Source organism: Lactuca virosa, chromosome 5 (assembly GCF_052849685.1).
Source record: "Lactuca virosa cultivar CGN04683 chromosome 5, Lactuca_virosa_CGN04683_v6, whole genome shotgun sequence".
NCBI classification, from domain to species: domain Eukaryota; kingdom Viridiplantae; phylum Streptophyta; class Magnoliopsida; order Asterales; family Asteraceae; genus Lactuca; species Lactuca virosa.
In genome coordinates this window covers 351,075,878-351,091,837 of record NC_136430.1, presented here as the reverse complement: position 1 = coordinate 351,091,837, position 15,960 = coordinate 351,075,878, and the positions used below count along the sequence as shown (strand labels likewise).

At 36.5% G+C, this 15,960-nt stretch overlaps 1 protein-coding gene across 1 annotated transcript; it reads left to right on the top strand.

Annotated features, from left to right (window-relative positions):
• The first annotated feature begins 11,388 nt into the window (after window positions 1-11,388).
• LOC145116291 (sodium/calcium exchanger NCL-like) lies at window positions 11,389-15,293 on the top strand. The gene is made up of 6 exons (XM_079052640.1): window positions 11,389-11,746; window positions 12,999-13,184; window positions 13,279-13,460; window positions 13,571-13,716; window positions 13,929-14,520; window positions 15,045-15,293. The coding sequence occupies exons 1-6, from the start codon at window positions 11,560-11,562 to the stop codon at window positions 15,291-15,293; spliced, it is 1,542 nt and encodes a 513-aa protein (XP_078908766.1). The 5' UTR covers window positions 11,389-11,559.
• Window positions 15,294-15,960: the final 667 nt, after the last annotated feature.

Here is a 15,960-nt window from a genome sequence, read left to right as displayed (position 1 = left end):
CGAATATGTTGGTATAAACATGGGTAGATGAATGATGAGAGATGAAAGATGATATGAGTGAACGTTGGCAGCTATAGACTTAGTGCCTAACAAATAACATCGGCAACTATGGACTTAGTTCCTATCGAATAAACGTTGGTAGCTATGGACTTAGTACCTATTAGATAAACGTTGGCAGCTATAGACTTAGTGCCTAAATAACATCGGCAGCTATGGACTTAGTGTCTATTGGATAAACGCCGGTAGCTATGGACTTAGTACCTGTTAGATAAACGTTGGTAGCTATGGACTTAGTACCTGTTAAATAAACGTTGGTAGCTATGGATTTAGTACTTATTAGCTGAACACTGGTAGCTATGAATTTAGTACCCGATGAATGAACTTTAGCAGCTATGGAATTAGTGCTTTACGAACAAGCATTGGCAGCTATGGACTTAGTGCATGTCATATAAACCCTGAAAGCAATGGACTTCGGAATGAACGAATGCAGGATAAATGACTCTTAGGGTAGACCTTAAGAGTAAGGAAGATAATGGGGATGGGTAATTGGGTTGATTGTTTGATGTTTAAACATAATAATTAAATTATTGTGGGTTGAAAACCCTATGTACTCACCAGGTTTCCCAATCTGACCCACTCAGTTTATTTATACCACAGGTGTTGATATGAAGTCACATTACACTGAGAGATTAAGGAGATATAAATCACTAGTGATAATGAATGTAAGTTTTGTTTATGCTTATGTTTCTGTATTGATGATGACATCCCAAATGTTTTAAAATGAATAAAAATACTTTTCTTCGGAAATGCCTTGATAACGTATTTAATATGTCTTACTGGGAACAAATTCCGCAACATTTTTATTAAAAGAGGTACTCTGATTTTTATAAAGCATAAACAAAATCGGTCTTTTCTGGCCGTGAAAATGGGGATGTCACAATCCTGCGGTTAAGGAAATCTATATCTTGTATCTCTTTGTGTTCATGGAATTGTTATCAGTAGGGGTTGAATAGATAGTTTGATGGAGAAGTGTCATGGATTTAGCATGGGTACAGTTTGGGGCGTCTGTCAGGGAGCCAGACCAGTTCGAGACTTCAGGTTTCAAATAAAGTAGGTTGGGTTTCTGCAAGGGATTGTGGATTCGTTTTTTTCGGGTGGAAAATTTATGTTGGGATCAGTTGCCTTAGGAAGGTAATGGTATGATCAAGGTTGTGGTTATGTCCCTCAGGCTATCGAGCATGCCGGGGATGATAAGGAATGATTTCGAGGACGAAATCGAATTGAAGTGGGGGAGAGTTGTAACACCCGGTTTAGAATTGCTTCATTATTCGGGGCTGCGACCCGATCATCTGTTATCATAAGGCTTGGTATTTTGGAGAAGTGGATTTGGACCTTGTTGGATGAGGGTGTTAAATTCTAAGTGATCCGAGTGTTCGATGATGTTTCAGAGCCCAATGGCATAATGGTAATTTGTTATCTCGGTCCCTTATGAATTTTGGGTTGGTTCGAGGAACTTCAAGGACATGATGGGTTTCTAGAAGTGTAGGGCTTCTCGTCACCTTTCCGAGGATATAAATTTCGTCGGAAACGGACATAGATCGAGGAAGTTATGGCTTTCGGAGTATTTAGAGTTTTGGAGGGAACCCTAGTACGCAGTGCGTAGTGCTGTGGAGGTCAGTATGCTTTTCATAAAGTGATGTATGCAGGGCGTACTGCGAAGGATGGTGCGGGGGTGCGTGGCCTCGTACGCTGGGCGTACGAGGGTTAGTTGGAAAACCCTAATCTTTTGTGTGGTGTCCTATATAAGCTTTAGTTTATCCCCTTTTGGTCATTTCTAAGTCAGCCTCCATGTTCTAAAACCCTAATTTGACCCCCTAGCCCATGTTTGCTGATCTTGAAACTTTTGTGAGATTTGTGGAGGATTTTGTAGATCTAGAAGAAGAAGGAGGAGGAGGAACTTGAAGACTTGATGTTTGAAGGAAAGCTTTGAAATCCATCATTTGCATCTCCTTTTGGTAGCTTGGGAGGTATAAAGTTCATACCTTGCCTTTTCATTTCATGGATCTTCTTCTTGTTGCATTTTTGGTCATTTTGACCCCTTTTGGTTGATGATTGGGAGTTGAGTCGTTTTTTGGCTTGAAATTGTAGATCTGGATGTATCATGGGATACTTGGGAATAAAGGTGAAAACTTTATGGTGGTTTTGGTTCCATGCATGTATTAAGTCAAGTATTAAGCTCTTTTGAGCTCTAGAGTTCCATTTAGCCATGCATGCACATAAAGTTGACAACTTTATGTGATAAACCACCTTGGGGAAGTCAGCTATGAGTTTGGATCCAAGTCTTAATGGATTAAGTGCTTAACTGGAAAGTTGGCTTTGGACTGGTGAGTACGCTGGGCGTACAAGTATGTACGTTGCGCGTACAAGCCTCCCATGTTGTACGATGAGCGTACGGGCTGAGTACGCCCCGCTTACTTAACAGACTTGGACCATTTTGCATTTTGTACTTCGGTTTGGGCTTGGCTGTGTTGGGTCATGTTGGGCCACCAGGATTTTCATGGTTGGGCTGTTGTGCCTTGTTGGGCCTTCTTGGGCAAAGGCCCATGAAAGGAATTTGGCCCAATTTGGGAAATTGGGCCATATTTGGGCCTTAGATGTTTATTTTTGGATTTGGGCCTTCGGTCATCTAATTGGGCCTTGGCTTTAGGCCAAGCTTGAAGAAGGGTAAAGATGTCTCTTACCCTAATATGAGCTCATGGTGTAAGAGAGGGACTAGATGTTGATGGGTTGTCATTGTGGTATTTAATAACGCATGGAGCTTAGGGGATATGTAGTCAGAGATTATTCGTGGGATCAGCTGTGATGGGGTGTTGCCTTGATGTTGACGGTTCGGGGATCTGGCAATTAGCAGCCAAGGATCTTCTATATGTTTCGGCAGTGCGAGGTTAGTTTTCCTCACTGTACTTCGAGTCGAAGGCACCAAGTCCGGCCCTTTGGATTCAATATCTTGTTATGCATGCTATTGTTCAGTAGTGATATGTTAGATCGGTATCCTGGATGAGAGGATGATGTTATGTTTAGTGATCTGTAGATCTGCCTGTCTGTCTGTAGACTGTTTATCCGTTTATCTGTTATATGTCGGCATCTTGTGTCGGGTTGAGGTTGTACTGCTTCGTGCTGTAGCCAACAAACGCAGGAGCATTCCAGATACGAGCTGAGGACTGGGTGGTATGCCATACTCGTACTGAGGGCTTGAAGGTATTCCATCCCGAGGATGATTGGACCCGTTGTGTATTGGCATTCCAACCCGAGGGTTGATTGGGCCTGGGATATTCCAACCCGATGGTTTATTGGACCCGATATGATGGTATGGATTGTGATGAGACTGGACTGCTTTGTATGTCAGTCAACAGGCTTGTGGTATTCCAACCTGATGGTTGAATGGACCCGACATGTTTGGTATTCCAACCCGATGGTTGATTGGACCAAAATGCTTATGATACGAGGGTATTCCATCTTGGGGATGACTGGGCCCATTGTAGACATGTATGGTATTCCAGCTCGAGGCTGATTGGACCAGGCATGAGTATTTGAGCATGCATGTTGTATATGTTGTCTGTTTATGTAGTGGTATTTTGGGGGAACTTACTAAGCTTTATGCTTACATTTTTTTATGGTTTCAGGTTCTTCAGATGATTCGTGGAAAGGCGAAAACGTGACCGTACACATCCTTGGTTTTACAACAAATTGGATCTTGGGAGACTCTTATTTCAAATCATGTTTTGGAAATAATGTTTTGTAAACACTTTTGTTAATAAATGAGTTGTTTTGAAAAGTTTAAATTTGTTGAGATTTTTGGGATGTTACAAGTGTAATAGAGAAAAGAGAAGGTGGTATGGTGATTTTCACGAACGGAGGGGGGGGGAGAGAAAGAGAAAGAGAGAGAGAGAGAGAGAGAGAGAGAGAGAGAGAGAGTGTGTGTGTGTGTGTGTGTGTGGAGGGAGAGAGAGAGAGAGAGAGAGCCCTTTGTATATTTCATAATTATAAAATATTTAAGAAAAATAAAGAAAAATGAAAAATAAATATACTAAGTGTATAATAGTCTTTCCAGTTTACCGGGTGACCAAAAACGCAACGAAACTAGCTCAAAAGGACTACGAAACCAAAAAATCGAGGTTTTGGCCAAACCTCGAAAAAAATGCATACAACATGGACCATTTTTGAAGTTTTGTCTAAGCATAAATTATATATATATATATATATATATATATATATATATATATATATATATATATATATATATATATATATATATATATGAAAATTATAAATTACATAAGTAATCATATGTCGTTAATGACTAAAAACTATTTGCACTAGTCCATTTACATCTTCTTCAATTTCGATCATCCAACAACCCGAGGAAACGCATTCGGTTGTTGGGTACCAAACAAACTGCTCATAGGAAAACTCTCAAGAATCCATATTTGAAATAATCATGTATTAGAATATTATCAAACAAAAAATGTTAAATTTTTAATCATGTATTTTACCTTAAAAGCGTATAAAAATCTATTTACGGTGTACGTCAACTTTTTAGGTTTTTTAGGTTTTAGTTCCACTAGATGTATAAGATTCCCAACCTTATTGAATACAGTGAGTAGTTGAAAGTAGAAATTATCCCAAATTATCATTTCCTATGGATATCTGCACCATAAAAAATTTCACAATTAAACCCAATAAAAATAAGATTAGTAATGATAGCTAAAAATTAACAACATGATACATGTTGAATTAATCAAGGTTGGATAGCAAAGAAAAATACTCCTTTATCACTAGCTGACAAGGCAATCGCCCATTGAAACCATTCTCTAACAGATATAAAAGACATACACAGACTGCATCTTCGTCCAATAACTCATTAAGAGAATTGTCAAACACATCAACCATATATTCTAATTTCACGGAGACATTATTCGCAACCATAGGAAATACACGAGAACGGAAGGCGAAGTCGGAAATGGAGGCAGAAAAATAGTCACCAAAGTGGAAGTTGGTGAGAAAACAAATTCTTTCTTCCCGAGAGATAGCTCGTAACCCCAAATCTCAAAATCGTTTCATCTACTTTGCTTCGAGGGTTCGTGATAAGTTCATGGCAAAACACGTAATGTATAAGTAAAAGATCCCCTTCTACTAAGCATCTCCAAAAACATGTATTTCGGAACATAGTCTCGCATGTCGGTCTGTCTCCGAGTGCCTCAAGAATATTCGCATCGATTGCGGTTTTGCAAGTCAATGTAATTGATACATCAAAAATATGGTCATGCTGCAAACATGAATGTTGCAATAAGTTTAAATTTTGTTTCGGAACGAAACATGATAACATTCCAAAATGTTCTTCATGTTCCTGGCTACTTTCATCACATTTCGGAGCATTCTGGAATGATATTTTTTGTTCTGGAATTCAAATTTTCGATATATAATACCCTAATATAAATAATTAAACTAGTATTGAGTTAGTTCTAGATGTAATGTTAACATGTATTGCAAGTCGGGAACATGTTCTTTGCATTCCGGACATGTTCTTTGTAAGAACAAAAATCTTAAAATTATACTACTAAAAGTGTTAAAGTAAATGACTTACCCATAAAACAATCAGGTCATCATGATCGTGTTGCATATCTTAACTCCGAAATGTGTAGTAGTGCCCAGAATGTGTGAGAATATGTTTGTAAATCGAGATCTGGAATGTGTCGGAATAAAATCCCGGAAAGTGGTTTGGTAATTCGAAATCTGGAATAAGTCGTTTTAGGCCGAATGGGCATTCCGGAAGATATTTTGATGGGCCGACTCAGGTACACAGTCCGAAATGGACTTCCGAATGACCCATTCCCGAATCTATGGTTATTTTACAAAATTATATTTATGCTTATCTTTTTCAAAAATACAACAGAAAAATTATTAGATTACTCTACTTCCCTTTAATTTGGTATCCAAGTATCCAACTCGCTCGCTTGATCTTTTCAATTTGCTATGTATAGATTCTTACTTCAAACAATCGGTCGTTTTTGTCAATTAAGTTTAAGCTTATTAAACAGTTTTCGGTGTAAAAAGGTTGTTCATGAGCTACGACGATAATTGACAACACCCAACAAATTCAAACTTATGACCCTTTGTTTCATTTACTTGATAAAAGAACAAAACGTTTATCCACGTCATTAACTAAAAATCAAAGTCTTAAAGCTTATTAGGAAAGGTCGCAAGTGACCTTAGAATTGCAATAGTTGATTAAATGTAATTAGACAAAGTAGTTGATCATTGTTTAAGGACGAATTATTGTCTAGAAGAAAAAAAATACCAATGATAAAATATGGGGTTTAGGGCATCTCCAACCATGTTCAACATTTTAACAAAATATTGCATATTCTAGACTTAAAAATAAAGGTCATTGCATAAATTAGCTTTTGTCTTTTTAATATTTTAACAAAATGTGTAATAAATAATATTGTATTTTTATACTTACAAATTTTATTCCTTAAGATTGATATTTTAAAACTCGGTTTTCTATCAACGAATTCAATTGACGTACAACCAAAAAGACAGGTATATAGGTATGATATTGATACGCTGCATTTCTATGTTTTATAAAGGACAAAACTGCATAAATGGTCCTTGTGGTATGTCGAGAATTGTCAATTTGGTCCAAAAAGTTTGGATTAGTACAAGAGGTCCAAAGTTTTCATTTTCTTGCAAATTTGGTCCAATTTGTTTTGATTTTTTTAAAAATACCGATTTTACACTTGGTATTTTCTTTTTTCGTTTTTTATTAATTTTATTTATTAAAAAAATAAAAAAAATAAAGAAAATGTAAGCACCATCCCCTTTATTTGTCTTTTTTATGTTTCTGAACATCCATTTGTCACTTAACACAACATCACCGATGAAGCACAATCACTACCACTACCACCAGAAGCCACCTATAACGCCCGTATTTTGAGACTAAGCATTGATGCGATGATGTAATAGTCTAGGTCAATCGTTGTAACCAATTTTAAAGTAATAAAGATGAATTACTTGAATATTATGTGAGTTATGTGCTTTTGTGTGTTTATTACTTGTTTATAATAATATAATAAATAAAGGATAAAAATAAGCGTAAAAAATAAAGTGTTAGATGAACCAAATATCTATACATAACGTTGTAGCGGTCGAAACAAGGATTCTGAATATATAAAGAACGCTGAAATCCGAATTATAACGAAGAAGTTATGACCTATCGAAGTTTTACGGCAAAACCGGCACGGCACCGGGATTCGTAAAAAGTGATTTTTTTTTTATAAACTACTTTTAGCCTTAGCAATCTAAACAAAAGTCGTAGTATACGTTAAAACGAGAGCGCGCATAAAAAGAACGCCCAAACCTGACTTCGTATGAGAAAGTTATGATTTTTCTAAGATTTGGCATAGCAGTCACAACCCGGAATTCGAATTTTAGATCGAGCGGTTTTTGGCCAACGCAACCTAAATGAGAATTGAAGATCTCATTATTAGTATCGCAACGGTAAATAGACAGACAAATATGAACGTCGGATAAATAAGTTATGAATTTTTAACGGATTTTTCCTGTTTTGGCCTGTTAAAAATATAATTTTAAAAATAAAGCCAAAATTAGCCAACGGAGTCTAAACGAATGTTGTAGAGTACGATCCCACCTATACGTGGATATAAATAACGTCGAAAATGGAGCTCGTATGTAAAAGTTATGATTTTTCTAAGTCGGGAATGAATTGTGCGAAATCGGGTGACGTGGTGAAATCCTAGCCGTTGCTTTCTCCCCAAGGCTAGCCACCAGATGGTGACACCTGGCCTGGACTCGACGTGTAGAAGTACCAACTCGTCGAGTAGAGCTGTCTTCCAGTCTATAAATAGAGGTGTCAGGTGAAGCTTCAAACTCACACCTTCAACCTTCAATTTCTCTCTCTAAACTCTCTCTCTAACTCCCCCAAATCCCCCAAAGCCTAGGGTAACTCCCTAGCACGAGAAGGAAGCCCCGGATCTCCCGATGGCTCCGAAAAGAAGAGCTTTTGGCTCGGAAACGCGGCTCCAGCGAATCCCGGTTTTCAAGCAAACTTCTCGGTTTCGTCAAATAAGATTATTTTAAGAAGCGAAGTGTTGTCCGAATCACTCCTTCTCAGTAGAGTGCATGCTCACTTTCATCTTATACATAGATATAAAGTATTTTATATAAATTACGTGCTTTCTATATATATATATATATATATATATATATATATATATATATATATATATATATATATATATTACCTGTTTACCTGAGATGTATGCTGGATGAAAATCTATACTTCTTTCTTTTCAGATCTGAACTTTATCTTTCAGATCTAAACTTTTTCTCTTGGATCTGAAACTTTTCCCTTCAGATCTAAAATTTCTCACTTTAGATCTAAACTGTATATATGTATTTTGTACTTGAGATCTGTGTTGGATGAAAGATCTAAGCTTCTTTCTTTTCAGATCTGAACTTTTTTTTTCAGATTCAGACTGTATATGTATTTTATGCTTTGAAAGTTATGCTGGATGAAAGATTTAAACTTTGTTTTTTTTTTTCAGATCTAGACATTTTTCTTCAGATCTGAACTGTATATGTATTTTCTTTACAGATCTAAACTTTTTCTTCAGATCTAAACTGTATATGTATTTTATATCTACGAATATGTTGGGTAGAACATGGGTAGATGAAATAATTTGGTGTGTGATGAAAAATGAGTTGGAGGATGAAATGAAAAAGTCATATAGATCATGAGATGAGGGTGAGGGGTGAAAATGAGAGAAACCTTTACCCAAACGATGACCCCGTCATCTAGCAGAGTATGGATGAAAACCATCGACTATTCTAGACGGTCCGTGGAACACTAGCAGGCTCGCTACCTGTAGGTGTTAAGAACGATATGTTCACCCGGTGTACTCTAAAACCCATTGACATGTATTGCAGGTGGACTCCCGTAAATAACACCGTCGATAAATATGAGTTATGGACTTAGCACCCGTTGGATGAACCCTAACAACTATGGATTTAGTGCCTGTTAAATAAACCCTGGCGAAGATGGACTTCGTGCCCATTCCTTAGGAAAACCCTTAGGAATGAGTGATAGATGATTCTTAGGGCACATCCTTAAGAAATAAAGAAGATAATGAGGATGAGTAATTGGGTTAATTGTTTGATGATGAAACATAATAACTTTATTATTGTGGGTTGAAAACCCTATGTACTCACCAGGTTTCCCAACCTGACCCACTCAGTTTATTTGTATCACAGGTGTCGATATAAAGCTACACTACACTGAGAGATTAAAGAGATGTAGATCACTAGTGTAATGAATGTAAGTTCTATTTATGCTTATGTTTCTATATTGACGTTGACTTCCCAAAGTTTTAAAATGAATAAAATACATTTCCACAGAAATGCTTTGATTACATATTTATCATGTTTTTCTAGGGACAAATTCCGCAACACTTTTCTTGAAAAAGTTACTCCGATTTTATTATAAAGCATAAACAAAATCGGTCTTTTCTGGCCGTAAAAATGGGGATGTCATACCACCACTGGTAGCACAACCACCACCACCACCTGAAGTTGAAGTTGTCGCTGGTAGAAAGGAGATGAAAAGACATAACTGAAACTTGGGAGATGAAGAGAGACATAGGTTGGAGATGAAGAGACACATATCCGATGAAGAAAGAAACACTCGGATCCACATCTTCGTTGTGGCCAATTTTTAAATTGATGTTTCGCCGCCTCACAACCAGTCACTCAGTCCTTCACAAACATATATCGAAGCTAGAAAATCGAGACACATAAGTCAACGTCGCTGCAACGGCCCTAGCCAGACCCTTATCGCCGGTGACGAACAGATCTGGCGTCGTCATAAAACCTTTCGCCGACCAACACTTCGCTGGAGAAGACGGAGGCACGTCTCTAGTGGTGGACATCGTCATCGTCTTCGTCGTTTGGGAAGGAGGACAACGCCATCCTCTTCATCCGATGAACAGATCTTGATTCCACCACGTTCTTTTGGTCCTACTCCGACGGTCATAATTCGTTCGATGCCTTTCTAGGTTTGTCCACCATCGGAGACGTCCCTTCGTCTTCTCTATTGCCCAGATCTGTAAATATCACCACCACCGGCCGATTAGGGTTTTCTGACGGTAGATCTGAAACCCTCCCTCCTTTCGACGAGCATTTTGAGGGCTTTGACGATTATAGCAGTAGAAGAGACACAAAGAGATAAAGAAGGTGATCGAAGCAGCAGAAAAAAAAAGAGAGAGAGTGGCACCGGAATGCGGGTGACGGTGGTTTCTGGAGGGTGGCGGTGGTTTCCGGTGACAAGAGATGGGTAGTATGTATGTTGAAGAGATAGTGGGTGGGTGTTGTAGTAGGGGTGGATTTTATTTTCATTTTTATTTTCTTGTTTTTTTTTTTTAATTTGAAAATCAAAAAAATAATTAAGAAAAAAAAAAGATAAAACCATATTAATAGGGGCAAATCCGTCATTATAAAAAGTTCTAAAAATTTTGGACCAAACTCGCAACAAAATGAAAACTTTGGAGCTTTGTTGCTAGTCCAAACATTTTTGGACCAAAGTGACAATTTTCGACATATCATAGGGACCATTTGTACGGTTTTGTCTTTATAAAGTCTTGCTTGATGTATTATTGTTTACTTAGCAACTAGCAACATTCTCAATATAATATATAATTTATTAAAAAACATTTTTCATAGATCAAACTTTGTTTTAACTCATCGATAACTTCTATTTTTCTCCCTGGGTATCTATGTTTTGCTAAGATCAAATAAAAGCACTTAGAAAAATGCCGCAAAAGAGCATAACCAACATAAATCATCCATCTCAAAGTAAATGTATTGTTTAGGCAATTACTTTCTAAAATTTATGTCATATTTGAAAGCTTACAGTTATTTTCACCAAACATTTTCACACAGATTAAAGTTACGGCTTCGGCTTTCCTATAGTTTACCGAACATACTCTAATTAAAACTGATCGGGTTGCATAAAGAAAACGATAATTAAGGTCGTTTAAGTTGGTTGTCGTACAACTGATGCAATATTTCCAAATAATTTTAAGTAGGAAATCAAATAGCTAGAATCATATCCAAAAAATTCACAGTTAAAATTTGATATCTAACACCCAAATATAAATTGTGACATGAACCTCGTCAAATGTTTGAATTATTCGTCATATGACAATTCTTTTGTTGGCCCCACAAACAAACCTATAAATACACGTGCTTTCAACCTTCAGCCATACACCGGGGCGTCAAAATCCGATGGCTGCTAACTACAATTCCTCCCTTACTCTGATCGCCATCTTCTCTCTCTTCCTCGCCACCACCGCCGCCGGCCGTTTCATAACAACCACTTTACCTGCAATATCCGACGGCGTTAACAATGATGACCGGAGCATACTCCGCCTCAACCCTCTCTTCACATCGTCACCGGAAGAGTGTGAACAGACGTACGGGTTCATGCCCTGCACCACCACCGCTGCCGGAAACCTCTTCCTCATTATCGTCTATGGTTACCTCATGTTCCTCGCCGCCACTTATCTCTCCGCCGGCAGTGAGCTGTTGTTGGCAATTCTAGGACCAGGTCTTGTCGGCGGCCTCTGCCTTCCTGCTCTTGGTGCACTTCCTGATGCTATGCTTATTCTTGGTAAAAATTATACCTCCATTTACTTTTATTCATATTTAGACTATAAATTTTTTCACAGAAACTTATTTAAATTATTTTCTATTTCAACTATTATTTACCTATAAAAACTCGTTATCATATTTGATTTGCATGAACAATTTTTAAAAAGAAAATGTCCACACGTGTCAGCCAGATATACACACAGAAAACAAATCTTTCTTGACACTTTTACACATTTATGTGGTTATTTCTCCTCTCATGACCTCAAAACACATTAAAAATTTCTCATGTAAGCAATCATACCTGGGCTATGTTTGGTGCTACCTTATAATCTACTTTATCAATAAGGTATCATAAAAATATTGTTTATCAAAAAATTATTTTTTATTAGCTACGATAAACTATTTTAATTTTGTATAATATCATCGAACACTTATGTCTTATATGCCTACAATAAGCTGTTGTTTGATAAAATCATAAATAGTTTATTATAACTTATAAACTAACTTATAACTTTTGAGAAGCTTATAGAGCTTTTCCAAAAATATTTCAAATATGCCCTTAATTATATCGAATGCTAGTTTTTAGTTATATATCTAAATGTCCATTCGTGTCAATTTACATTTACAATCTAACTGAGTATCTATTTTTTTTTATCAAACATTATTAATTCATAAGTTAGTTATCAGGTAGTATGCACATGCACGCCAAACAGAACCTAGTAACCAGTTTGTGTGGGTCAATATTGGCCGAAATGAAAAAAAGTAATTATAATAATAATAATAGCTTTGATGAAAAAAGAAAAATCTAAACTTTTTAGGTAAAAGAATGATTTTTTTTTGTGTAATTCGGCAGTTTTCAGTTTATGATAATTTTACATAAAATTGTAAAATGAACCGATAAAAATACAAAGTTTGTTGAATAAATGTGCTATGTTTTTTTTTTTAAAGCAAACTGATCTACTCGTAAATTAACACGTATGTCTCAACCGACTTGAATCAATGACCTCTCAATTGAGAGAGGCACTACTTATTGCTAAGCCAAATTCCCTTTTTCGGTAAATAAATGTGCTATGTGGATTGATAAAATGATGAAAGTATCTTACATTTTTTGTTACAGTAAGTATGTTGACTATCAGGAATTTATTTTATAAAATTTAGAAAGGAAGTTACTCATAGACTATATATACATATTTTGGTACATTTGCTGTTTAAATAAATATTTTATATATACCAATAAAATGATGAAAGTGCATGTGTTGCATTTGTTGCAGTATCTGGACTCTCAGGGAGCACAGAAACTGCTCAAGACCAAGTATCGGTTGGAATGGGGTTGTTGGCTGGTTCCACAGTGATGCTTCTTACAAGCATATGGGGAACTTGTATCGTTGTTGGCAAGTGTGATCTACAAAACTCGGTAGCTCAAGATAACAAAGACACCAAAGGGTTCAACTTAATAGGTTTTTTTCTCACCCCATTTTTATATAAAATTGAATAATTTTTTTATTATGGTTGACATTTTTTATATATGTTTATGTTTGTAATGTGGTATAGGCTCTGGTGTGAGTACTGATATTTGGACTAGCTATTCTGCGATGATAATGGCTGTATCTGTGCTTCCATTTATAGTCGTTCAATTCCCTCAAATTCTACATTCCACTTCAGGAAGACACACTGCGGTGTTAGTAGCCCTCGTTCTTTCGGTTTCTCTTCTCATCGCATATTGTCTTTATCAAGTAAGAGTAATAACACTCAAAGCCCAAAGTTATAGGCCCAATAACCATAATGAAAGCTATTAAGTTGCCAACAATTTATTACTCATGTGGGACTGGTTATTACATGTCAGGTTTACCAACCAACATTGCAAAAGAGACACCTTGATTTCGCGAAGCATAAACACGTACGATCTAGGATTCTCAAGTACTTGAAGAAACGGGCACTTGGAAGACTTGTAGATAGCCATGGTGAACCTAACAGAGAAGTTCTAATAAGGTTAGTTTTTTTTTTTTTATTAATCTTTGGTTTTTACACATTTGTTACACAAGACAGGAAAAGTTTTATAGGGCTATTTCTCTTCCCCACCTTTATGCATGGCATATAATAATACAATTTTGGTCCTATTGGCATCAGTTTCGGTTGAATCTGTTATATTATGTCATGTCATATGTAACGACTTTTATTGACCTTTGTGCCGGTTTCAACAGGCTGTTTAACTCGATTGATGCTAATCAAGATGGAAGCCTTTCGATTCCCGAACTAAGGGCTTTAATAGTAGGAATGCAATTATACGAGATAAATTTAAACGAAGATGATGCAGTGGCTAAAGTTATGAAAGATTTTGATACGTCTGAAAATAACGAAGTTGACTTCGATGAATTTATTGATGGGATTGGAAGATGGCTTGAGGAGGCCAAGGGTTTCAAAAGGACTACTTCTGTTGTTGGTCCCGATTCATTGAAGTATGTTCATGACTATTATGAGGAGACAAAGAAAGAGCATGACCTTTTGGGAGATCAAACTCATGAAGAAGATGAAGAAGAAGAAGAGGGGGTGGATGACCCTCGCCGGACCACCATTAAGGCGGTGTTACTGTTGTTATTGGGCACTATTATTGCGGCGGCATTTGCTGATCCTCTGGTAGATGTTGTCGGTAATTTTTCGGCTGCAACAAGTATTCCTTCTTTCTTCATTTCGTTCATTGTGTTGCCATTTGCTACAAACTCTAGTGAGGCAGTGTCGGCTATCATCTTTGCTACACGCAAGAAACAAAGATCTGCATCTTTGACTTTTTCCGAGGTTTGTTCTGCTTTTCTTGTTATAAATCACTTGGTTCAACTTTAAGGTTTCGCTTGTTACACATGACGAGATAATATAAGTTTTTAGGGTTATTTTTTATGATAAGGACACCTTTTGCACATTGACAGCGAGCAGAGTCCCTGTCCCACCTAGTTTCGCCTTTTTAAGATGGAATAGAAAAACTAGAACTTTTTTCTCATTGACTTCTCTAGGTCGGGTTGAATGCATTGCACGCCAAACGCGGTAGGACATGACATGACAAGCTTTTAGAGCTGCTTTTGATGTGAACACAGTGGGCATTGATGTTTTTTTTAACATTGAAAATGACTCCCTATCCAATCTTGTTACCTTTTTAGTGTAAAAAAAATGATCTTTGTGCCTCATTGAAATTGGTTTGGGTCCCAATCCACACCAAACGAATTGAAGTACATTTTCTAGTCATCTCATATAAAAATCTAACCCATGGATCTACACGAGTTATAAAAAAGCTAATCTTTTGTTGATTGTTTGTTTCTATGACGCAGTTATACGGTGCAGTAACAATGAACAACGTACTTTGCTTATCGGTGTTCTTAGCACTTGTATATGCCCGAGGATTGACATGGGATTTCTCATCAGAAGTTTTAGTTATTCTAATTGTTTGCATTGTTATGGGCATTTTCGGAAGTTGTCGAACCACATTCCCACTATGGACATCCTTCTTGGCTTTCTTGCTTTACCCATTCTCCCTCACCCTAGTATACGTTCTTGACTATGGTTATGGTTGGTCATAAACACCTTTCTCATGTTATTCTAGTTCAAAATAAATGTAACATGAAAAGTTCACCATTTCAATGAAAATATATCAAAGTTTGGTCTTTTTTTTTGTTTGGTATGGTGGGACATTCTTGTTTGTTGATTCTTTTCTAAAACTGTATGATCACACTTAAATGCCAGTTTCACATTAATGCCAATTTAGGACAAAAAGTTGGGCCAATTTTGGTTGTACAACAAATCAAATTGTAAGATATCCTGCTGTCATCATACAATAACACCTCTGTTTTTTCTTGTTGTTGGTGGGTCAATAGTTTCATCATCAATCTATTATCACTATGGGAAGATAAGATCTCAGTATCCACATATGTAAAAACAAGAATGAACCCACATGCATAAGTTTGTTAGCATAAGTGCCTACTTTCGATTTTGATCATAAACTATGTACAAAATGTTTCTTTTATTTTTTTTACTATCAACTCTTGTATATGTAAAGTGGTTGAACAGGTAACATGTCTATATGGATAAAATGTTGTATACATAAAGTTTGTTTCTTTTGTAGAACGAATGAAAAAATAAACAAAATGAGACTATGACTATTTTACCGTTATATTCCAGCAAAAATCTTTAACAATATTCATTAAGAGCAAAAAAATTAGCATCTAAATTCATATATGGTTTTTTTTT

What these genes read in the sequence shown, in the direction of transcription:
- LOC145116291 (XM_079052640.1), top strand. Translation starts at nt 11,560, where the DNA reads ATGCCCTGCACCACCACCGCTGCCGGAAACCTCTTCCTCATTATCGTC. An exon ending in CAAAGGGTTCAACTTAATAG is followed by an intron (nt 13,185 to 13,278) that starts GTTTTTTTCTCA and finishes AATGTGGTATAG; the next exon opens with GCTCTGGTGTGAGTACTGAT. An exon ending in CATCTTTGACTTTTTCCGAG is followed by an intron (nt 14,521 to 15,044) that starts GTTTGTTCTGCT and finishes TCTATGACGCAG; the next exon opens with TTATACGGTGCAGTAACAAT.